Source organism: Falco punctatus (assembly GCF_963210335.1).
Source record: "Falco punctatus genome assembly, chromosome: Z".
NCBI classification, from domain to species: domain Eukaryota; kingdom Metazoa; phylum Chordata; class Aves; order Falconiformes; family Falconidae; genus Falco; species Falco punctatus.
In genome coordinates this window covers 63,129,314-63,154,628 of record NC_137586.1, presented here as the reverse complement: position 1 = coordinate 63,154,628, position 25,315 = coordinate 63,129,314, and the positions used below count along the sequence as shown (strand labels likewise).

Genomic DNA, 25,315 nt, shown 5'->3' with positions numbered 1-25,315 from the left:
CTGTTCTTCAGTATTCCTTTTCCTGTGACGAAACATGCATATTTGGTTGTACCTGGTATCTGATCAAACATAGGCAAGACTTTGTTCATCCCAGTTTGTCATGACTGGAAGAGAGGATGCTTTGAAGCCCACAGAACTGAGGTTCAAGACAGAGAAATCTGTGTATGAAAAGAAAGTGCCGTTAATACAGGAGAGAAAAGAGGTTCGCAGAGGCTGATAAAGATGGTGCAGAAGGTCTGATATGGTTGGAAGAGGGAAGCCGAAGCCAGTGTGTGGGAAGGGCTGCCCAGGGAAGTGGTTGAGTTACCATCCCTAGAGGTATCTAAAAGACATGTAGATGTGGCACTTAAGTACATGGCTTAGTGGTGGACTTGGCAGTGCTAGGTTAATGGTTGGCCTCTATGATCTTAAAGGTCTTTTCTAACCTAAACAGTTCTATGATTCTAAGGACTGCGAAAGAGACACAGTAGTTTTGTCTGGTGTTGGAAAGTGAAGAGTCAAATCTCACTAAAGTGTGGATAAAAGATCTGGAAGAGCACTGAAATATCACCAAGTATTTTATTTTTGTAGTGGACAGATAGCAAGATTTTACATATAAATGAATGAATGAATCTTCAGATCTGAAATTGAAAGCAGGGATGGACATCAGATACCCTAATAGCTGTAGCTGAGTGTAAAAACATTTGAACTAACGAGTATGAAGGTAGTGCAGCAGCCTGTTTTGGCCTTATTTTTGTTTTACTCTTTAACAGCATAACTTTATGCTTCTGAACAACTTGTTGGAATTTTAATCTACATTGGAATAATAACTGCGTGTGCCTCTTAGCATAGCAAGTCAGCCAAGTACTCATAACAGTAATATTCAGGGGTTGGGCTTTCTGACAAGGGGAAAAAAATTGCAAAGAGTGTTTATGTTTCTGCACTGGGTTGCTGCAGCAGCATGTGACAGGCAAGGTAATTTGTCTCTTTGTTTGCTTTGGTATTTATTCTGTTTCACACTACAGATTGTGTCTCAGTGAGCTCACACTGTAGTAGCAAGATGAATTCATAATCTGTTTTAATTGGAATTAGCCTCAGTGGCAATCCAACCACCCACTGAGCTTGAAGGAAAAAAGGAAAACTTCTGCTTAAAACCTTAAGCAATTTAGGTTTATATATAGTGGTGACTTACTAGGATGCTTTGTTAAAATGTGAAGACAAAATAGTATGAAAGAATTTCAGTATAATTGTGTAAAAAAACCCATACAATTATTCTCAGAAGGAAGATGGTAAGTCATCTAAAGTAGTTGAGGTTACTATTGGTGGCATAACATTATAAGCATTGTAAAATGAATAAAGATATAATTTTATCAAACTGAGATGATACAAACGTATCAGTCATGTTTCCTGAAAGGTTTGGGTCAGAGCTGTGTGGTGTATTAAATCAGTGTGTGCTTTTGGGAACCTTTTTCAAATCTTCTCCAGTTTATAAAGCTTGAGGAGTAAGTTACGGATGTAGTTCTGAGCTCTTGTAAAGGCCCCTGAAAACAAAAAAGTCCATGAGATTGGCAAAGCATCATTATACCTTCCCAGTGCTTTCCAGTGTTTTAATTTAACTCTCAACTTCCAATAGTACATGCTTCATACTTAAATATTCTCTTTTCAGGAAGTGTGTTGTAACCCATAGGTGTCTTATAATGTGTTAGCCAATTTACAGAAGGGACAAAGAGGTGGAATCATATAACCTGTGGACATTAGCTGCAAGGCCATTATCTCTAGAAAACTGTTTGCAGGATGTGCTTTTTATTCAAACTTGCAATACTTTTTTCATTGCATCTACATTACAAGGATGAGAACTGCTTGATTTAGTGGCATACAAAGGTTTAAAGTATTTCCAGCACTGTTGCCCTGAAATGTTCTGAAATAACTCGGGAAGACTTGGAATTCCACTGCAATGACTTTGAATTATGTTTAGGGTCTTGTCATTTTTCTTTATTCATCATTTTATAATGTTCTATTAAATCTATGTCTTGAAAAAGTATTTTTTAAAAAGCCTGGAAGTGTTTGGGGTTTGCATTGACAATTACTATTTATTACATGCCACTACAGTGTTTTCATTCTTGAGATATGAGAAAGGTACCATACTGGAGGTAGCCAAATGTCCTCTGTCACTAGGGACCCTTCAAAATAATAGAAGAAAGCAAGGGATATATTAGAATTTACAACTTCACTAAATTGTTACCAGGATAGCTCATTTGCGTTCGGTTTGGGGTTTTTTTAGATGTTACCTTTTCAATGTTTGATGGTGTTGTTTATGCAGATCATTGGGACTTTATGAAAAGTAAGGCAAAAACATAGCCACTTGACCCTCTCAGCACACACAACCTTAGAAAGTCTTAACTGTAAATTAAAGCTAAGAGTGCTGCTTCTATCACTGCATTTAAACATGAATCATTTAAAATTGGATAACAGTTTTCTGAAATGGCTCCAGGTTCTGTAGTCTCTCTTGATTTGGTGTTACTGGAGTTGAAACTAGCTTTTCAATTTAGGGGTGAACAGTCTCCTTAGTCTTTTGGATGAACCTAGGTCTTTTCAATCTCTTAAAAGTGTTACAAATCGGTTTTAGGGGCTAGATTGAAAGCAAATACCTGGAACTTTTATCCAAGATGTCAGTAAATAACATATGTTTTCACTTAGGGAAAAAAAGATCTGTTTCATGTTCCTGACATAGCATTGTATTTTCTTGAGGTTCAAACAATCCATGCTTGTAACATGGGTGCCTGGTGTGAGAAGAAAGTTTTTTGAAAGTGGGACCCTGCCTGTGTGGGAATATGTTGAGTATTTAATTTAGCTTTCTTTATTAGTGTTTGGAGAGGTCTTGCCCATGCTTCTGCAGCAGAGAGGGTTCCTTAGGCCTCTCTGCAGTGGTCAGCAGGAATTGCTGGTGACCATGAGTTATGTTTAATTAGCCTTTCTGGATAATGTGGTAGGGAACATCATCACATCACTGAACCAGATTTAAATGTTTGAAAGCTTCCCCTCAGCTTGCATCTTTAAGTGTTAGTTCTTTCATGGAAGGCTCAGACTGTGGAGACCATGACAGTAACGCCCATAGAGTAGAACCAGTTTACTCCATCGCTGAGATCCAAGTTAAATCTATTTTCTGTGTGACCTGAAACATAACTATCCCAAAAGGTAAGTGTCTAGAGAGAACAGGACCTGGACATATCCCCGTTGTTGTCTTCTCAGAGTATGTCTGCACCAGTGTATTGGTTCCGATCAGCAGAGAGCACTTTATAAGAGCAGTTTAATGTGCTCGCTTCAAAAGAGTGAGACACACAAACTAGGCTCCTTTTGAATGGAACTGAACCAGAAGGGGCACTCTGAATGAGCTTCTCCATTAGTGGGCTGTCAGTCCATGGAGCCAGACTACAGCTGGCACAAACTGTGGAATGCAGTGTGCACACCAGTACTGCGGTACCTACTGTTGTGCCTTCCAGACCCACACCTGTTGCATTACTTCTTCATGTACACATAACCTTCATTATGTGTATATTTCTTCTGATGGATTATTTTTAAGTGTTTAACAATCCATCAACAATTGGATTGAACAGTTGGACAGAAGGTATTCTGAAAAGAAGATATTTGGTTGTTAGATTGAAAATTCCTGAAATTGGTACAATAAGCCAAATTGTTTCTTCTGGGATTAGAGCCTGGCATCCATGCAAGTTAGAAAAATATGTTTCATCGCTACAGTAGCTTTTTCTAAGCTCTTTGAGGGCGTAACTGTCCTCAGTGTGGGGTGCCCTGTGGGCAAGTCTGTCCGGGATTGGTGCACCTCTTCTACAAGGAAAGGCTGAGAGAACTGTGAATGTTCAGCCTGGAGAAGAGGCGGCTTAGGGGAGATCTCATCAGTGTATATACATACCTGCAGGGAGGGTCCAAAGAGGTTGTAGCCAAGCTCTTTTCAGTGGTGCCTGCTGATAGGACCAGAGAGGCAATGGGCACAGACTGAAACACTGGAGGTTTCCTCTGAACATCAGGAAACACTTTTTCACTGTGAGGGTGACTGAGCACTGGCACAGGTTGCCCAGGGAGGTAGTGGTCTCCATCCTTGGAGATAATCAAAGGTCATCTGGACATGGTCCTGGGCACCCAGCTCTAGGTGGCCCTGCTTGAGCATGGGGTTGGACCGGATGACCTCCAGAGGTCCTGGCCAACCACCACCACTGTGTGTTTATTATGTGTGTGTGACCGGGGGATGCTCAGGGCAGGAGACAGTGATGGGGGCACTGGCAACTCAGGGGTAGGAGTGGGAGTTGTTGAGAATGTGTACCCTTCTCAGCAGAGAGTCCAGAGCTGGAAATGAGGGAGAGGAAATGCAGCTCTCTGTGCCCACTCCCTTGTTCTCCTGCTCTGTTGCATAGCTAGAGCTTTTTCAGTGCTGCCCCATCCACTTTCACCTTGTTTTCTGCCTCCCTTTCCCAACTGTGATCCCCTAGTGTAACAACAGTCCTTTGCTGTCTAGTAAGTAGTAAGTATTTTTCTTCTAATTTTTCATTAGAAGCAAAGCTTTTTGGCTTTGGAAGTAAATGTGACTTGCCTGAAAAATACCAATTACACATAACGTAATCTTAAATTTGGGTTTATATTGCTTTTTGCATGTGTTTTTGGATGAATTGCAAAATAAAGATGGCAACTGACTAGGCAGTAATGCTAGTAAAATGTAATTTAGAAACTGGTTTGTTTCTGCTACTCAGTATTGAAATAGCTTTCATCCTTTTTAAAATAGTTGTCTTCCAGTTGCTCCAAGTTGAACCATCCCAAGTATCCACAGTCATCTTGTTACATGTGGTTTCTGTTTTACTGAAGTGGTACAGTCCAGGATGTTCCTGTAAAATACTAGAAGGAAAAATAATAATTTTAGCACAGCTGTGTCAATCCCCCACCCATTATTGTGATTTGTGTCATGTGACTAGCCAGCATTTAACTCATATTTTAGCTTCTCAGTTGATACTTGCCATGTAAATACTTTGTTTAAGCTCTGATTATTGTTTTAGAATAAGAGATGAAAGTAGATGAGAGGCTAATGTGGTATTGCTTCAATTGACAGAGAGATTACTAATAATCCCTCACACTGCTTCCTACTTGTAGATCATTAGATTGTAAAATCTTTGTTGAAGGGACCTCCAGAGGTCTGGCTGTTTAACAATACTCACCCAGCTGCCAGGAAGCTAATGCCCAGTGGTGTGTCAGGATAAGCTTAGGTACAGGTGAGCACATCCCATATTTTTGCTTAACTCCTGCATAAATACCACTCTTGGCAAAACTTTCTTCCAAAGGTTCCTACTGAGCAACTGTTCACAAGGGTAGCAGAGCTGTGCAATAGCTGGGTTTGATTAGAGAAGCTAAGTGGGATGCCTTCTGTTTAACCATAATGAGCGAAGGGAAAAGGACTTTGTTTACCTCTTAATTTTTTAAAGAAAAGAATGCTTGACTGTAATGTTGGATCTCAGGATGTTTAAATATTTTTTTTTTTTTCCCCCTTTTTTCTAGGGTCTGGGTATATTTCATCCCTATGATAGTGGTCACATAGCAATGACTTACACAGGTCTGTCCTGTCTGGTTATTCTTGGAGATGATTTAAGTCGAGTCAATAAAGATGCCATACTGGCAGGGCTGAGAGCTCTCCAGCTGGAGGATGGAAGGTAAAAGATATTTTATATTCTGCAACTCTTCAAAAGGTTAATAGAAAACTCAGATGTGGAATGAAACATAAGAAATGTGGGTTTCATGAAAGTAGCTATATAATAGTTTTCTTTCAATTAGAAGATATATTGGTGGGTAATCAGTATCAGTCATAGAACACATACTAGTTTGCAGGACCAAACAGCACTTCGTATGTAGATTTGCTTTTATATTGTAGAATGATGGTATTTGCTTGTAACTGTAGATATTTATTACTGGAAAGCTAATAGGTTATTTATGTCTTGAGGATAGTAGTTATTCCTGCTCGGTCCTTCAGGTAAGTGAACTTTTCAGTGTTAATAGTCTCTGTTTTTTGCAGGGCCCTGGAACACTGCTATGATGATATTTTCTTTTTTTGTGGGAGGACGGACTTCAGTTTTGGGAGACTCAGGATATCAATATACAGAATGAATTAGGCTATGTGTTACATGTAATAGGAGTATGATATTACTAAACATAATTTTGGAATCTGTCCTTTTTGCATGCATTTTTTTTAATACATGGTATTGTACCCCTTGATCTACATCTATTGGTTGGATTTTTTGGTTTTTATGCTGGCTGAAGCTGGTAGCTAATGAAAACTTCTGCTAGTGCACATGAACTGTTGTTAAACTTTACTGGGTGTCACTTTTCAAAGAGTAATTTATGAAATGCAGAATCATAGATACATTGTTCCTTAAGGAATTATTTTTCACTTCACAATGAAATTGCTGTCAGCCTTTAAGAGTTAAGAAAGCTTTTGTTTTGGTCAAATGGCTCTGTATTGCCTTAGACATGTGTAATGAAACATTTTTGCTGTAACACAACTAGGAAAATGCAGTGTTTGTGTTTTTAGAAAGAAAAAACAAACAGAAAACTCCAGAATGTTCAGACTGTAAGTGGTGAATATGAGCTACATGCAGTACAGTTTTCTGTTAGATATAGCACCAGACTGACGTGAATGGGCCAGGTCCTAATGCATGTGTACACATATACATGTATTTGTTGATCTGCTACAGTTTGCAGTTTCTTCAAGCAAGAGGTGCGTGTTCCATTGCTCCATGCATTCCTGTTTTATGTCAGACCATTTTTATTTTTAAAGTATATCGGAAAGGAAGGAGTTGATCCCAACTGACTAGCATTTTGAAATGGTTACTTATCATCTTGCCTGTTTACAGTAATAAGCCACATACAGTTAATCTCTATGTTCATATCTTGTGTGTTTTTAATGTACAGACTGATAGCTCTTGCACATGATCCTATATTTTAGATTCCGTGCTGAAGAGTGCCTATAGGGAGAGTGCTTTGCACTGCTATAGAGTTTTGTGTTGGCAGGAGTCAGTTTCTAGTGACAGACATTTTCATACCTATGAAAATTGCTTTTACTGCCCAAAAGAGGAAGGATGTGGGAAAACCAGAACTTGAGCTAACATCTTGTCCAGATGGAAACCAAGTAAGTTCAGTGAGGGAAAGATACATTTTTCTGGTGTTATCCCAGTATAAGTATGCTAGTCTTAATTAATAAAAGAAAGGTGTGAAGAAACAAATATTAAAATTTAAAAAATAAAGTTAATTGAAATTATATTGCCTTTTTTTACATTATGGATAAACGTGTATTTTAATTTCTACTTTACCTTAGCTGAATGTGATTTGAAGTATCTGGGTAACATACAATGCAGTTGTCATCTGAGGACGGGTGAGACTAAACCACAGTACTGGCACACGTTAAGAGGTGTCCTCATTTCCCAGAATGTCCTGTGCCATATCCCAAGAACAAGGGCGTTCACTCCTATCTGAGCTGTGGAGAGCAGGGCCTGGCACCATTGAGGTTGGAAGAGATAGAAGTATCTTTCAGTAGGCATTGGAGGTTTTGTTTTGCAAGAAGATAACGGGGTATATAGTTGAATTGCAAGGTCAGAGAGGGAGTCTCATAGTAGTGATAGTCCCATATTTTTTCCTTCTTTTTGGAAGAGATTTGGCAGGTGGACTCACCAAAATACTCATGTGCTGCCTTGTTGCAAGTGGTTAAGTCATCAAAATAGAGTAACTAGCTCTTTGAACCAAATGGAGGCTTGTCAGGCAGCAAATCAGAACAAACAGTTAAAGTTTTATTTATTGTTACAGGTAATTACACTTATTACCTATTTCTGTTTATCATAGAATTGTTTAGGTTGGAAATGGCCTTAAGATCATGAGTTTCAACCATTAACCTAACACTGCCATGTCCACCACTAAACCGTGTCCATAAGTACCACATTTACACATCTTTTAAACACCTCCAGGGATAGTGACTCAACTGCTGGCCTGGGCAGCCTGTTCCAATGCTTGACTACCCTTTCAGTGAAGAAAATTTTCCTAGTGTCCAATGTAAACCTCCCCTGATGTAGCTTGAGGCTGTTTCCTCTTGTCCTGTCACTTCTTATGTAGGAGAAGAGACCGACCCCCACCTGCCTGCAGCCTCCTGTCAGGGAGCTGCAGAGAGCAGTAAGGTCCCCCCTGAGTCTCCTCCAGACTAAACACCCCCAGTCCCCTCAGCTGCTCCTCATCAGACCTGTGCCCCAGCCCCTTCCCCAGCCCTGCTGCCCGTCTCTGGACACGCTGCAGCCCCTCAATGTCCCCCTTGCAGAGAGGGGCCCAGACCTGAACACAGGATTTGAGATGCGGCCTTACCCATGCTGAGTTCGAGGGAACAATCACTTCACTAGTACTGCTGGCCACAGTATTTCTGATACAACCATCCAAGCCACAGCATCCATCTTCATTTTAACAGTCTCTGAGAGAGCCCAGGGTCGTACCTAGATAACCCAGGTATAACTTTCAAATGTTTGTAGAGTTTGCAAAGATTGTAGCCATAAGAAATGAAGAACTGGATTGAAGGTAATTTTTACTGTTTGCATTAGAAATGGTAGTCACAGCAATTACATTTATGTATACATAGGACACCAATCTTCGAAGTTGCAGTCAGGAAAGAAAGCCTTGTGAGCTGTTAAGATTTCTAGGAAGGCAAAAAAACCAGTAAATGTTAAAATGGTAAGTCATACATTGGTATATATTGTCGTAAGTGAGACTGTAAGCATTAATGTCTTTGAAAAAAGACCAGTGTCATTACATTGCTAGAAATAAAGTTACTCAGGTTCCTAAATATCCATGTTGCTTGGCTTAGAATCACATCTTCTAAAAAGAAAATATAGCATCATTTTGGGATATATTTATGGGAGTACTGTCAATAGAAGTAACTATTTTTAGAGGAAAAATTCCACAATTCCTTGAACTGCTCTTTGTGTTTCCTGACATAACGGGCTATACAGTGTATAATGACAGAAACTTTCTTTCAGTTTCTGTGCAGTGCTGGAAGGAAGTGAGAATGATATGAGGTTTGTGTACTGTGCTTCCTGCATCTGCTACATGCTCGATAACTGGTCAGGCATGGATATGAAAAAAGCGATAGGCTACATTAGAGGAAGTATGGTGAGTATTTGCAAGTGTTATTTCTTACTACATGTTAAAGGTACTAGATCTATTTCTCAGCTGTAACTGAAAATCTCTCCATCCAAATTGAAATACTGTGGTAATTTCTTTCTGTTCTGTTCCTACTTGAGTAAGTTGAAAACTAAAAACTATGTTGTTCTTTGGCATTTGTATTTTCATTGTAATGCGTGTACTAGCAAGATAATTTTATTCGTTGTGTTTGTTCACTGCAAATTAAATCTGATCTTTTTTCTTTAAAACTCAATTTAAAATTCAGACTAAGTTTTTTGAATACTGGGGCCTGATGTTCCTATGACTTAAAAAATGCATAAATAAAGCACTGAATCAATAAAATTCTCACATTTCAATGAGCTGTAGTTCTGCTTTTTAAATTATATACAGAATCAAAGGAAAAACTAATTGTTGACAACAGTTCAAGTAATAAACCAGTTATGCGCTTTTGGTTGTTTATTCGGTATTTGGAATGATGGAAAATGTAAGTGTATGCACATTTTTTTTCTGGTCTGTGCAAGCTGTATTCGTAATTGGTTGGAGTAAATGAGTTACCAGTTTTTTTCATGATGTTTCATTGAGTTTCATTTTCCAATATTAAAATAAATGCTTTTGAAAGAAGCTAAGTAAGCTTGAAAAATACAGCCCTCTGAATGGGAGTAAACATACATAGTAAACTCTTCTGGTCCACAAAAAACCAGCCAAATTTATGACGACATGCAACTTCTGTTGTAAACCAGTATGTTTTAGGAGTTGCTGCCAGCAGTGAGATTGTAAAATTTAAGTGAGAAACGGGTCCGAGGAAGACTTGATCTCCTGCTCTAGACCAAATTGGGGTTTATATTTTATTTATTTTTTAAGGAGGTAGTAAGATGCATATGCATTTCTTACTGTACTTCACAAGAAGCTTTCTGGCATACTGCTATAGCCTTGGACCAACTGAGGTGATCAAGGGCAGGGCTCAGTTATACAAGCATACAGACTAGCAGTTTGTTCACACTCTAGTAGGACCCTTTTCCCCCTCTTATCCCTTGCTTGTTCCTCCCCTCTCTGCTTTAATCTTTCCCTTTCTCACCATTAGTCCTTTCCCTAACCATCCCATAATAAGTTCTGCACACCCTTGCGTTTCCCAGTAAACACCCCATAACAAGTTTTATACAGTCTCAGGGTTTTCTTCCCCTGCATCCCTTAAGAGCCCCTATATCTCAGTAGTTGGCAGCTGTCTCGTTTTAGCATGGGTCCCAACCGTGAGAATATCCCTGCTGAATCCTCTTGGTGGGTTTCACCCAGGGACAATTGTTTATCCGATCTCCTCTCACAGTCTGAGGGAGTAGCTGAGTCAGAGTGCTCACTTTTCACTGATTAGGTCAGGAGAGTTCTTTGTCCTCTGATCCTTGCTGGACCTTCATGTTTACTGAGGTTAGTCTTTAATCAGATAGCTCAGCAGGGATACCACAGGAGAGTAAAAAAAGAATAGATAACAAAACCAAAGAGCAAAATCCTCATTGTGTTGTTTCGTACATCCCATCAACCAACCGTTAGTTAGCGTTTTGTACACTTGAGTGCAGTTTCGGTCTGAAACTGCATGGTGGAACTGTGGAAGGTACAAAGAAGGTTGAACTGAATTGTCAGAGGTATGAATCAGCTTGTGTAAAAGAAGCATTTAATATACTAGAACTCTTCATTCTGGAAAGAAGGTGATTAAGTGGACTGTGACAGAGGTATGTAAAGTAATAGGTAGCACCGAAAAGATGAAGTAAGCAGAGAGCAATTCTAGGACAAGAACTAGAAAGTATCATATGAGGCCATTGGTAGAGCAGGCAAGTGGAGATTTTTTTGAAAGTTTGGAGCTTTGAAATGGCACTGGAGATTTACTGGCTACAGTGATCTTGAACCAAATTTATAGTTTGCTTCTAGAGCCTTAGCATTAATCTATGTAGCTGCAAATTCCAATTGTAATGTTTGTATTGGGAAAATAAACACCACTTAAATAATAAAATTTAAGCCTGAACAGAACAAGACCTCGTGGAAAAGCTCGTAGTAATAATTTGGTTGACCAGCGAAGTAAAGCTGTAGTACAGGCAGGGTCAAAGCCCAGAAGACACTGTGGCTTATGAAGACTGTCTTTTCCTGGCTAGCTTAGAGAGTAAGTTAAAGAGATCCTGTAAGCAGTGTTCTTGGCATGTGCTAATGTGTAACAAGAGATGCTGCATTTTTATCCAGGTTTACTGTGAATTGGTATACACTGTGTTTAGTATGATTTTTAGAAGCATGGTGTACGATTAGTTCGTTGCAGAGTTGGTATGCTCATATACACTAGTTTTGTCTGGGTTTTCTGGGTGTACAGTGCTTGGTCAAACCAGTATTTCAATGCACTAAGCGGTTGCGAAGTGTCTAGCACTTCTTGGCAAACACACAAAATCTTTGCATCCTGCTTAGTCATGTTGTAGAGCTGAAGATGTGTCTGAAGAAGTCTCAGACATTTGGGGAGTTGCCTGTTGTGAATATCATTTCACAGTGGTGGTGGTGGTTCCTACTTCTCATTGATCTCTTTCCACAACCCTCAGCGAGGTGTATTGCAATTCAATTACCTATTACATGAAACAAGGTTTTCTTGAAAGTGTATTTCTTAAATAAATACAATGAATGTGAAATGTGGTATCCAAGAATGTTAGCTTAATTTCTCCTCTTAAGATTTTGTAGACGGTGCTAAAAATAACCTATATATAACAAAGTAAATTATATTTGAGATTATTTCATGTTATTCCTTGTGTAATTAACTATACAGTGAATATTGCTATAGACTTTCCTGCAGGTGCTTATTGCTGTTTTCCTACAATGTTACTTCTTTCCGGTACTTCCATTAATTCTGAAACAAGAGAGACGCATTGCTCAGTAGTAAACTGCTGTGACAGAAACGTATGGTTTTGTTTTACTATTGTATGTTATCATTTGGATATAGATGTAGCAAGTGATAGTTAACCAACATTTTTTCAGTAATTCAAATTAACATATGCGTGAAGTGCAATCTGAATGGAGAGTAACAAGACCGGATAAACAGAGTAATTTTTGTAATAAGCTTCTGGATTTTTTAGCTTATTCTTTAGAATTTATTCTCTTTAGTGATTCAAGAATTGTGACAGATACAACTCAGTGCAGCTGAAGGAGGGAGCAAGTTTGTGTACGTTGGGCATGTCAGGAACAGCAGAAGGTTGGAACATGAAACAATGGTGTGCTTTATTCAGATAAGTAACTATGTTAAAAAGAAGTGAATATTCATACACAAAAGATAGCCTTCTTGTTACAACTTGACTAAAAATTGTTTATACAATACTGATCACAAAAAATAATTCTGGATCAGTTCTATTGTCAGTAGACTAGATTCCAATCACACAATTATTATCAGCATAATCAGCATAGGTGTGACTTTTGGCTTTCATATTTGAAAGTCAGATGCATTACTAATCAAAAAGCAACAGACACCTGAGTTGCTGAAATTCTGAATTACTTCCACAGATTCTGAAACACTGGTTTTTGCAACATTGGTTTACCGCAGATGTGTTTCTTTTAAGTAGAGATACTGCAAGAATCTTTTTAAGTATAGCATCTGCTTCTTCTAGTATCATAGAGCCCTCTTGAAATGCAGGTATGAATCTGTTGATATAAGTAAACTTGTTGTGAAACTTTTAGATTGTGAAGCGAAGATTGTACCCAACTGGATTTACACATTTCCTGAGGATAGTATTTCATTATGCAGTTTTCATGTTGTAGTAACCTAGAGCCTCTTTTGCATATAATTTCCTGGGTCTATTCAAAATAACAAAGGAACAAAAATTTCCTTGTTCTTTAATGCACACAAGTCCCCAAAGAGCAGCTGTTGTCTGTAAATAAATAGGCACCAGTCAGCCAAAGGTCAACTATTGTATGTTAAAATTTCAAGCTAATTGTATAGCCCAACATAGTGCACTGTCTGGGATGCAGGCTTAACAGCTTTTCTCCAGAGCTAATTATGTTGTCATACATAAAGCAAACCACCTCCTTTTACAATTACTGTTTGTAAAGTTAATTAGCTTTGCCAGCGTAGCTTTGCTAATCAGCTTGCCTTTGCTTAGCAGTTAATGGATCTGCGGGGTGTGGTAGCACATTTGCATTGCTTCTCAAAAGGCAACATGAAGAGTTTGTGTGTTTTAACATTCAGATATTCATAGGTATTACTTTAAATGACTGGCTCAAACTTTAGAAGGTCAAGCTGCAGCTTCAAGTGTATGTGTCAGATGTTAGTCTTTTTAGTTGCTTCAGCTTGCAGCTACAATTAATAAAGTGAGGAATATAGCTTTAACATAGCTTCTGTGTGTGTTTCCTTTTTACTTCTCAATGTCATCTTTAAGAACAGATCTACAAATTAATCCTTCAGGACATTCCTTCAGAGTTGCTAGCTCCTGTAGCCATTCCTTGGTGAGGACTATTGAGAGTCATTAGTGGTCTTTCAAGGTATCCTGTGTCTTCGAGCCACTGTTAAATGTTTTGGAGAAAACATGAGAAATTCAGTCGGTGCCTGGTGGGGGAAAGTTGAAATCTTTTTCTAACTGTCTGATCAGATATTGAACCAATCATTAAATGAGCAGTTAATATAGAAGATGTAGGACCTGTGTAATTTAACTTCAAAAATTAAACTTAATTTTTGTTCCCACTAAACAGTTTGGTATTTGTCCAGTGATAATTTATTAAATATTCTATGAAGTACTGTAAGATAAACATTTTCTATTTTAGAATAACTTACTATGATCCTTTGTTTCTTATCATGCAAAATGATTTAATGAATTTTTAGGGAAGAAGGCTTGATATTCCTACATATACAATATCATCTGCTCCTAGATTGCTTGTAACAGACCGGTACTGTAATATTCTTGGTACTTTGCTCATCAGACTCCACTTAATTCTTTTTTTTATCACTTAACAAAGTGACTTTTCAGCATTGTTAAGGTATTTTTTAAAAGGAATATTTTATAGGGCATGTTAAGTTTAGTCCAGTAGTATGCTTCATTGTGTTGTCACTTCTGGTTTGCTTCGCCTCCTGTCTTCATTTTTTTTAAAGGCTGATGTTCTTGCTCCTTACTGAAGCATTTCTTGTACTTGAGTGTTGTACACACAGTAGTACCTTGCATTTTGCCTTTTTGTATGTTAACCAGGTTCTAGGTTAGATATCATTTATCCATTTAATTTTGTTCAGAAAGATATATCCATTTTCTCTTTTTATGAAGACAAAAATACTGTTCTTTCTTTTTCCTTAATCTGCATCTCGTGCTTTCCCTTTTTGGCAAAGACATGTTTACCCATTTTCAGATTTCTAACGTACGTCACAACTAAAATGAATTCCATGAAAGTCATAAAAGATGCCTGCATTGAAACAAGGTTCGCTTGTTAACTGTTTTGTGCTAAGAGCTTTTTGAGGCATAGGTTCAGAACTTAATCAGGTTAGGTGGTGGTCGTGGTCTGATGATAATTTTGCTAGTAAATTGAGAAATCACTATGTCTGTGAAAGTGATACGGTTTTAAAGTAACTGGTATGTGGGGTTTTTTTCTTCAGTCTTACGATAATGGCCTGGCACAGGGAGCTGGACTGGAATCTCATGGTAAGAATGTTAGTATGTTCTACAACTATTCTTAAGACTGGGATTGAAGATGCTGTAAAAGATGCAGGGTATGTTATGCCTCTCTTTCTTTTCTGATTTTTAAGGAAGTGGGATGAGGAGGAGCAAATCAAAAACATGCCTCAGAATATCGTCTCTCTTCTTCCCTTAGTTCCAGTTTAATAGCAGACCAGATGGGCTCTTAATATATCTTCATTAATCTTACCTCATGAATTTTTTATTGAAAGGTGTTGGCTGTAGTTCTCATCTGTCACTGGGAGAGCAAACTTTTCCCACATGTACTATTGCTACTCTCTGGATTTATCTGTCAGAGATTTTGTGCAATGCACCTGATAATCTCCAATTTCAGCAGCTATTAGTAAAACATAGATGTGTTTCTTCTGATAGATTACAGCATCTGTTGGGGGCTCAAACTGTGAAGCAGCAGTTAATTTTTGTAAACAGTAGGTAGTTGTGAAGATAGGGATTCTCAAGGGACTGATATTTTTAAGCAAAACATTTCTATGCCCTAAAGTAGTGGTCTGCTGACTTTCATGTGACTGATTCTAAATCTATCAAATGTTTGCAAATTTTATCTTTAGTGTTGAGCTTTGATAGGATTCCATCTGTTTTCTTTCTGCAGGATAGATAAAATCGTTAAACTTAAATTATACCACTATGTATTAAAAACATTAATTAATTTGCTGTAGAATGCTAGTGATAACAGACAGCATTACTTCAGCATCCTTATGCTGCGTTTCAGCATCCAAATAAAGATAACCTTAACGTTCCTGGGGTCTTCTAGCAGCAGGATATTGTAAGGAGCTTTGAGCCTCAGGTCTTGTATCAGCAGCTTGCTTATGGTCTTTCCCAGGCTGTATTTTTATCATACCAGGTAATAGGCTGAGAATGAGTTTTGGTGGACTTTAAAGTGATGGCCATGATATATAAAGAACATGAGTTTTTCCACTAATTCCAAATTTTACCATGCAGTTTCCTTGACAACAAAAAAATTCCTTAGAAGTGTAATTTGTGTTTATTACAACCATAAGACTCCAGAAGTCTTTTCACAGTATTAACTACGCCTTTTCTCTTTTTTTCCTTGATTTTTTTTTTTTTTTTTTTTTTTTTTTTTGGCTTTCTGCTCACCAGACTTCTGTCTGTTTTGTTTATATCCTCTGGGGTATTTTGTCTGAGACTGCCTTTGGCATCTCTGCTTCAGTCTGATTGCTGGCATCCCAATAGCTTTCTTTTCGATGTTATATAGGAAGAAATGTTTTCTGTTACATTGCAATATACTTATTTCTGGACTGCTGTGTAATGTAAATTGTGCATCATTGGAAAGCAATCCAGCTTTAAGAAAATGAATTCAGGTTTATTTGTGCAAGACTTGGCTGACCTAAGTGCTGAACTAAAATGTTTTTATTTATTTGGATTTTAGACTTAAAATTAACAGCTTCATACTTTTAAAAAATCCATTGATTTAATTGTTACTACCCTAAAGTAGTTAAAGTTCTGACTGATACCGTATAGGTTTCAGGAAAAATCTGGGTATCAGAATATTGCAAAACCAACTCTGTCTTCACAGGTGGCTCTACATTTTGTGGTATTGCGTCACTGTATTTGATGGGTAAACTGGAGGAGGTTTTTTCAGAAAAAGAACTGAACAGAATAAGAAGGTGGTGTGTCATGAGACAACAGGATGGCTACCATGGACGACCCAACAAACCTGTAGACACTTGCTATTCCTTTTGGGTGGGAGCAACATTGAAGGTAGGGTACAAAACAGCTACAGGATAGTTACTGACATGTTTTGATTTCTTTAAGCATTATATCTTTTCTTTCCTTGTAAGAGTTACATATTTGGCACAAGTGCATGAATATGCACAGATCACTATAAAGGTATTTAATCTTGCAAAAATGCTGGGTATGCAGGTTTACCAGACTAGTGCTAGCTCTGCTAGACTGCTTCTTTCAAATAGGCACTATATGTTAGTATTAAAAATATGCTATTCAGTATATTACTGTAATGGCTTGATTTCTTTTCAGCTCTTGAACACATTCCAATATACAGATTGTGAGAAAAACCGAAATTACATCCTGTCAACTCAAGATCGCCTTGTTGGTGGATTTGCCAAGTGGCCTGATAGCCATCCAGGTAAATGTACTTTTCAAAATTATGGTGAGTGTATTCTAAGCTAGAAATACATTCCAGCACTCAGACATCTGAGAGTTGTAAAGGAAGCTTTCTCCTCAGTCTCCTTCAAAAATGGTAGAGTCCCACCTTAAAACGTAATGAGATTTTCATTATCTGAGTGGAAAAAGGTTTAGTTTTCCCTTGTTCACCCACAGAGCAAGTGAGCTGTTGTTATTCAGACTACTGCTAAAAGAATTATCACTGTCTATTTAGGGTTAGAGAAGCCTTTCTCTGTGTGTTTAACTGTTCTAGTTTAAGGCAGTATTGTACAATGTGTATCTTTGTAAGTCGTCTGAGTGAATTATTTCAAAACATTTGTTTCCTTAATAAAGGAATCCTTTAAGCATATTCAGAAGTCATTGATGTATGTAAGCACACAGTTTACATAGTTACATATTATGATTTACAGATTGTAGTTACACATAGCAATTGTATGTATTACAGCTGAACATTACCCTTTCGAAGTGGATAATTTGAAGTAGTGAGAAACTTGAAAAGATGCTAAAGACTTTTAATTTGAAATAATTTTTAAAGATGATAGAATTCAATGAAGTATTGCAAACTTGTGAAAACAAACCTGTGTCAGTGCAGTTGCCCAATGACATTTTGCACAGGGAGATAAACAGTCCGTGAACTGTAGAAATATGGTGAAAATTTAGTCATAATAAAGGGATGAGTCTGTTCAGAATCTGTGCCCCGTTATCTCATCCTTTCATAATTTCATTTTGAACATCAGTTGAGAATTTTTCAAGGTGGACCTACACTGAAAACAGTACTTGTGATAGATTTACTCCCCCCATTCCCCTGAAAGCCAGCTTGGGATTCCTGAGAGCTGTAGGTTTATTTACTCTGCATTATATAGATGTCAGTATCACTTGTTTCTGTTTATCTTGATGAAATTTACCTAGGTAATTTTTTTTTTTAATCCCTAGCTCACTGTTTAAAACCTCAGTCTCGTGCAAAGTTCCTTAACCTGTCTTTTGGCATAGCTGTGATTGGTTGAGATAAAACCTAAGAAAAGGCAAGACTAATAGTAAAGCTTTTTTCCTTTGATCTGTGTGGTGTTCCAGCCTGATATAAAGCAAGCTTTTCCTCTCTCTTTTGTTTTGTGGTGATAGCTTAGCTTATTGCAGCATTCTTTCCTCAGGCAGATGGTGAGATAAGTCTGTGTTCATGTTTTGGAGGAAAGAGTAAAAACTTAATGCAGTTCTAAGGTGAAGAATGACTATAAACACTACATTGCCAAGATTGTTCCTGTGGAAGTGTGATTTCATTGTCATACGTACACAGCTGAGCTCCCTACAAGCTCAGTATAGTATCTGGAAGGCAAGCTGTCTTTTGATCATTGTGTGTTTTCATAATAAAGATTTCACATTTTACTATCATGAAGCATCTGTGCAGCTTGATTGTTCTCAAAAGCCTACTGTTGCTGAAGTGTACACAGTCCTCTTCAGTGTACATTCAAAATGTGAAAGTAATGAGAGTGGTATGGGTCATCTTGCAAATGAGTTAATAGTTCTGTTTGAGGTTGAATATGGACAGAAATTATTAATTCTTCTTGAAGCATTTAGCATTTGTAAAGCTGGTAACAGTGGTCTCAGTTTGGTTTTGTTGCAGAACTCAGATGTGACAGAATATGCCAGGGAAAGTTTGCAAAGTAAGAGCACGCCACTTTTGCAAAAGTGGTTTTGAAGATGTATTCAGATTTTGAACTTCTGTAGCTTCTGTGTTATAAATTTGTTCTGTGTTTAAATTTGGATAGTCATCTTCTCTCTGCTGTGCAGTAATTTTTTTGGAAGTAGACTAGAAGAAATTGCAGAAAACAGTCAACTGCTTGTGATAATCTGTGTTACATGGATTTCAGAGTTGCAAGTGACTATTCTTCTGGTCATTCAGGGGAATACTATCCTGTAGTCCTGATGGTCCCATGCTAACCAATCAATGCATTGTTGGTTCTGGAGACCAGTAGCATTATTTAACACTTTTTCTTGACTTAGTAGTGTTTGGACCAGCATGCTTATTGAGCAATGAGTTTACAAGGCGTTATTGCCTTTGAAAATAAATCTAAAAAGTCAAAAGACTCTTAAATGCTAGTAATCCTCTGAAAGCATGAGCATAACAAAGTAAGACATGACTTGTTTTGTTGATAGTAATTTACAGGTTGTCAAATACAATAAGTACTTTTATCTGAAAAATCTTATGAATATCATTATAGTAGTAGTGGTATTACTTTTTTGTAAAGCACGAAGTGACGCTGGCTTAGTATGGAGATTCATACTTCAAAACAGAACTGAACATCTATATATTTGTTCTGTTCTTTGTTTACAAGTGACTGATACGGGTTTTTTTTTCCCAGGTGTTTCATGTTAAGTGGTTAGAACTGCTACCTTGTGAGATCATTTTCTTCCTAGCAGCCCATATGGTGCTGTGTTTCCGATTCATGAGCAAAACAGTGTTGATAACATGCTGATGTTTAAGCTGTTATGAAGCAGTGTGTACATGCTATCAGTGCCTTTCTTCCTTCTTCTCACACTGACACAAGCATAAATTACTTCAAAAAAAATTACAATCTTTATCTATAATGAAAAACAAGAAAGAATTTGCAAAACAGAGCATGTTAATCAGCCCTTAAAAACAGTTGTTAAGACATGGCCTTGGAAGAAGGAACAGACACCACAAATACATCAAAAAATAACAAAATAAGCGTAGGGAGAACCAAATGGTTGGGTCTGTACATACTTCTTGGAACCACTGGAAAGCGGAATACCTGTAATCAGGATTCCTATCCCTGCTAATGTGTCTTGAGCAGTATTATAGCCTTTAATATAAGCCGAGGATCTCCCGAAAAATTACTGCACTCATATCCAAAGATGCAATCCCCCAGAAGGAACAGGTAAATTAGATCAAAATAGGTTCGGAGGTTACCATTCAAAATAGAATGGCTCTAGCTAAGCAGGGGTGTGTGTACCAAAGTGGTAGAATATCTACTGACCTTAATGAGATAGAAAAACAAACTACAATTTTACATGAGATGAAAAAGGATGACGCTTTGGCTGACTTTGCTGGAAGTGGCTGGCCTCTTGCGTACCAGATTTAAGTTCATAGATAAAGAAGGTAGGCATACAATTCAATGTACATGGAGATGTTCTTCAATCTTGAGTGGACTGACAAACGAAAATGTAAGACTAGTACAAGGGGAGAATGTAAATTTTTCCCTTACCATCTCAAAGGAGGGATTTGATTTCAGAATTATTTACTTTAAAAAAAAAATAATATGTAAATATCTATGATGAAAAACAAGAAAGAATTTGAAAAACAGGATGTTAATCACCCTTACAAATAGTTAACAAGACATGGCCTTGGCAGACAGGAGACGGAACAGACACTATGAAGTACGAAGTTAAGAAATAACAAGATAAACATAAGAACCAAATGATTAGTGAGTGAGACCAAACAGAAGATTACTGGAACTGTGTATGAACTAGCCTGATTAACATACTAAAAGATCCACCCTGGAGCAAAGAAAGCCCTCTACTAACAAAGACCCTCCCCACAGAACATGCTGAGTGAAAAGAAAGGACACTGTACCTTTAAATGGAGATGAGGCTCCTAGGAACCCATGAGAATTAAGTGTGGCTAAACATAATTGTAAACATTTGTTCAAAGTGTATAAAATGTTTTGCTGTGTGTTAAAAGGTGTGCGAGCTTTGTGGATTTACCACTTAGCACACATCTTTACACAGATATGTAATAAACATGTATCATGGCTCTATGTGGGGATCGGCTCTTGCACCCTGGGTGAAGAACACACATTTGGGATAATGACGCTACCCTGCCAGCGAGCAGTCTGGGGGCACACCAGAAGCTGGGACAGGGCACTGCTGGGATGGCTGAACCATGCTGGCCACAGGGATACCCCATACCGCATGGCATTGTGTTTGGCAAGAAAGCTGGAAGAAGGCAGAGGAAGCCGGGGAGACATCTGGAGTTGCAGTGTTTCTCTTCCCAACTAATCATTACATGTGAGAACAGCCTTGCTTTCCAGGATTTTTTCCCCATATACTATAACAGCCTCGACCTGTAGTTTTCTCACTTCTGCTCTTTTTTTCCTCTTCTCAAGCTAGGGTTGGAGGGGTAAGAAGTGAGTGAGCAGTTCTGTGGTGTTTAGCTCTCTACCAGGGTGATTCAAAGAATCTATCACCAACATTCGAGTGAGCGGAGGTTATCCTTATTTGGCAGCGCTGGGTGCATGGGGGATCGCTCCTCCAAAGCCATGCACACCGAGGGAAACTTTCAGCCCCCTCTTTATACAAGTCACTCATGTCTATTCATTAACTGTCTGGGAACTCATTAACATGTCTCACACCTGGACAGTTAGCACACTCCCTTTTAGTATATCTTCAAGTTAACAACATTAACATATCTTGTGCCTGGACCACTAGCACACTTCCGTTCAAGGATTTAGTGTATCTTCGAGTTAACAACAAGGGTCTCCTCAGATAAACATGAGCACACCGTTCTTTAAATAAATCATATATGGCTCATTATTCAGGGTTAATCCGTAACATTTTGCTAGAACACATACCTAAGCCATTTTGTTTTTTTCAGTCCTGTGCGTAAGTCATGATGACATTTAAATAAACTTTCCTTTTAAACTACTAGATGTACTGCTGCGTGCTCTAGGAGGTTGTGCAGCAATTTTGATTTATCTTGCTTTTTATCTTCAAATGATACACAATATAAAAGTATTGGAAGCACATATGAAGTACAGGTTATGCAACAGAAAGATCGTAGCTTGAAACAGAGGAGGACACAGGCTGCATATATGTGTTTTGGTTAGAACTGATTTGAGTATTAAGTTAGCATGGAATTGTGCAGCTGTTGAACTTTGAACTTTGTGGTTAAACCCAGCAAATAGCCATATACAGGTAATTAGATTTGTATATGGTATCAATGCAGCTGTCCCCAGGGGTTGGTACACTGTACGTCCTGAAGTGCAAGTCTTCTTGCCTGACATCTTTCTGCAAGGTCAGTAGAGGCTGTTTTTGTTGAGCATGCTTTTGTCTGCATGTTAGTACTTGTAGGCAGAAGCCTTCTTTCAGAGTCTCTCTATCCAGATACCTTGTTGTAATATTTTAGTCAGATATGGCTGCCACCTCCAGAAGATTACGAAGCATTGAGAATTTGTAAGGGGCACATGAAGTTTGCATCCTGTTCCCATCTTTAGCCTATGATTTCATGGGCAGATAATCCAATACAATGGCTTGCTGCTGCCCAGAGGAATCGGGTTCAATTCTCTTCCTCCTGGCTTCCCCAGGTACCGCTGTATGTCCTTTCTGCTCTTAGCACTAGCTTTGGTGTATCTCAAAACCTTCTGCAAACCAGTTTAATTCACTGAAATGTCAGAAAACTATCCATTTTCTCATGCTTGAGTTAATTTTCTTCCATGTTTTTTCAATTGCTTTAGGTCATGGAGGGTGTTCAGCAAGATGTAGTGCTGGTATAAGGTAGGGACAGGGGGAAGAAAGCATTTTTTGGTGGCGATTGTCTGTTGTGGCTGATAAGCCACCTCATGAATTCCTAATCTTAGGGTATTCTCTCATGAAGGGGAGGAAGCTAGGTAAAGTAATGACTTCTTTCATACTTGTAGCTGTTCGGTAGCTATTGGCATTAATTTTGATGTTTCAGTAGTCAGCTGTTCATCAAGTAATCAGCCAAAAAAGTCTTCCCTGTTTGGAGAAAAAAAATTTTCTTTGTGGACTGAAATTATTTGCAGATCCTCAAATTCTTTTGCTATTTGGTCTGAGCGCTAAGAAGAAATGAATTGTGGGCTGGGATTGTTAGGAAACAGAAGTAGACTGTAGTTAAAGAGATTGCAGACTATTAGTTCATGGCTGGTGGCTTTAGGCAGCAATTTATTTATTCTGTTAAAACTCTACTTTAAAATTTAGTGCCTGTGTGTTTGTTTTCCTTGGCTGTAGTTATTCAGGAGTGTTGGAATCCAAGAAAGCTTAGCTGTTACAGCCTGATAGACTGACAATTTTCTTTTTCCTTTTCTGTCCTTCTTTCAGATGCTTTACATACCTACTTTGGGATCTGCGGTTTGTCGTTAATTGGAGAACCTGGTATTTGCAAAGTTCATCCCGCCCTGAATGTAAGCACAAGAACCTCAGAGCGCCTTCACCACCTTCATCAGATCTGGAAAACAAGGACTCTAAACACTGATCAGACAACACACACCTCTCTACATGACTGATTTAGACTTGAATTTAGTTCTGGTAGCGTAATTGTAGCCCAAGGTTAAAAGCCATGCATAACCAACGTGCTCTTTTAAGTGCTGGAGTCATACAATCAGATCTGTGTTGCTGGCATAACTTCAATAGGGAATTGCCTTCAGCAGGTTATTCTGCATTGTGAAAAAAATAAATATTTTGATTATATAGAAGTTTGTCACCGCAGACTGTAATTGGCTTTTCAGATGGCTTTACTTCTAAGAAATCCCTTGAGGCGTTTAAATTTCATTTTTACTTTATTTTTCTAAATTTGTGCATACTGTGTCAAAATATATAATAAGAAAGTATTTTCAAAATCTGTTTTACATATCCTACAGTATAGCACAGATCCTTGGAGTTCTTTATGATCTTAATGTCTTACATACTTCTGGGTAGACAATCTCCCATATTAAGTCACAGTTAAAAGTTACCTTTCATTATCTACTTTCAGATTCCATAAAATTTGTTTAAAAAAAAATACCAAGTAAATACAAGTAAAATTATTCAATATACTGGACTTCTAAAGTTATGTGGCCTTACTAAATGGATTCCATAATTCTTTTTGAGTATCTTCTACACAGATGCAGTTTTCATCTGAAATACTCTCTTCATGTGAAATTGAATGAGAGTGATGTATTGATGTATTATGTGATGTATTATGTCAATAAGACATACTCAACACAGTCTTTTGGAAGAATAGCTGTGTGCGAGAGTAGCATTAGAACCTGTTTCTGACGTCAAGCCTTTGCAATAAATAAAAATCATACAACTGCACTCTGGTTTATTTTTTTTATACTTATTTCCTTTTTAGTGTGAAGTAATTCCGAGATTCTTAACCATTCTGTGTAAAGAATGAAACAGTGGGCTTTAAAGTAAGTGGCAGTGGTTTACTGTTAGAGAGGTGATGAACATTCTCATGTTCATTATTTAGTAGTGGTGCCTTACTTCGATGTTTGACATGCTGCTCAGCATCAAAGCAAATAATTTTGCAGCTGTTGTGTTTGTGGCAGGTGATTTCAGACATATAGTAGACACCAGGGTGTCTTTCTGCTTGCCAGTTATTAAGGCATATTCTTTTTTCTAAAGGACTTCCAAACACCGGTAACTGAAGACCAGTCAAGACAGATTAAGCACAGCATTTGCCACCACTAAGCCCAAAGAGGCAGGATATAGACCCCTAGTCAGCAAAAAGAGCTCCAGGAATATCCATGGTTCTGGTTTTGCGATACAGTGCAAGTGGAAATGGTAGAGTTGTTGCACTCCTCTCAGACATGTCAGAGGGATCCAATGGGCATCTTCAGGCTACCAGAATAATCCTGGTGTCCAAATCTGCAGCAGCCTTCCTACTTAAATTGTTCTTATTTCTATAAGCAGACTGATTTCCATGGTGGCAGTAGGAACACCACCAGTGGTGGTGGTCTGCTTGGAAAAGCAGAGAAGGAGCATGGGGCAGGGCTTGGAAGTAAGATGCATGATCTAGGCAGGTCCCAGCAGACACCTTCCTTCTAGAAAGAGAGGCTTACATAGCTGGCAGAACTGTAAGAAATCAGCAGTGGAAACAAGGACTGTAGGGTTAGTATTTGGGAGGGGGAACGAGGTGCTTGAGTAGGACTGGTGCAGAGTAAGAGAATATTAAATTAATAAGAATATTAAAACTGGGATATACAGAGGGTTGCAGCAAGAGAAAAATAGGGAAGGGAATATGGAGTAAGGGGGGAACCAAAAAGGTGGAAAGGATTTGAGTTGTGAAGTGTTAAGTGCATAGATTGAGGAACAGGAGCAAGAGGGAGGTACTGACTCAAGCAACATGAGGGAGTGAGGAGTGAGAAGGGTAGAGTCTGGGGATTGCCTTTGTTCCCCACATCCTGACATCGACCTGAAATTCAACTGCAAATAAAAACAAACAGTAGAGATCCCTAAAAGAGAGGACCTACCAGGCTGGGGGTGCACTACAGCAGCCCTGTGGGAGTCTGTTTTCGTGACAGGGCGTAATGGAATGTTGGTCAGCAAAGGCCGAGGTAGCTTCCCTG

The 25,315-nt window shown here is 38.3% G+C and overlaps 1 protein-coding gene across 6 annotated transcripts in view; it reads left to right on the top strand.

Annotated features, from left to right (window-relative positions):
* Positions 1 to 24,059, top strand: part of PGGT1B (protein geranylgeranyltransferase type I subunit beta) — a 38,668-nt gene extending 14,609 nt beyond the window's left edge. For 3 of the 6 annotated variants that reach the window (XM_080371385.1, XM_080371382.1, XM_080371386.1), the window contains 7 exons: positions 5,536 to 5,687; positions 9,042 to 9,174; positions 14,774 to 14,819; positions 16,405 to 16,589; positions 16,866 to 16,974; positions 22,481 to 22,520; positions 23,085 to 24,059. In XM_080371385.1, coding sequence (XP_080227511.1) covers positions 5,536 to 5,687; positions 9,042 to 9,174; positions 14,774 to 14,819; positions 16,405 to 16,589; positions 16,866 to 16,974; positions 22,481 to 22,520; positions 23,085 to 23,238 — 819 coding nt within the window. In that variant the 3' untranslated portion in view covers positions 23,239 to 24,059. The other 3 variants (XR_013924763.1, XM_080371383.1, XM_080371384.1) reach the window with 3 other exon arrangements.
* Positions 24,060 to 25,315: the final 1,256 nt, after the last annotated feature.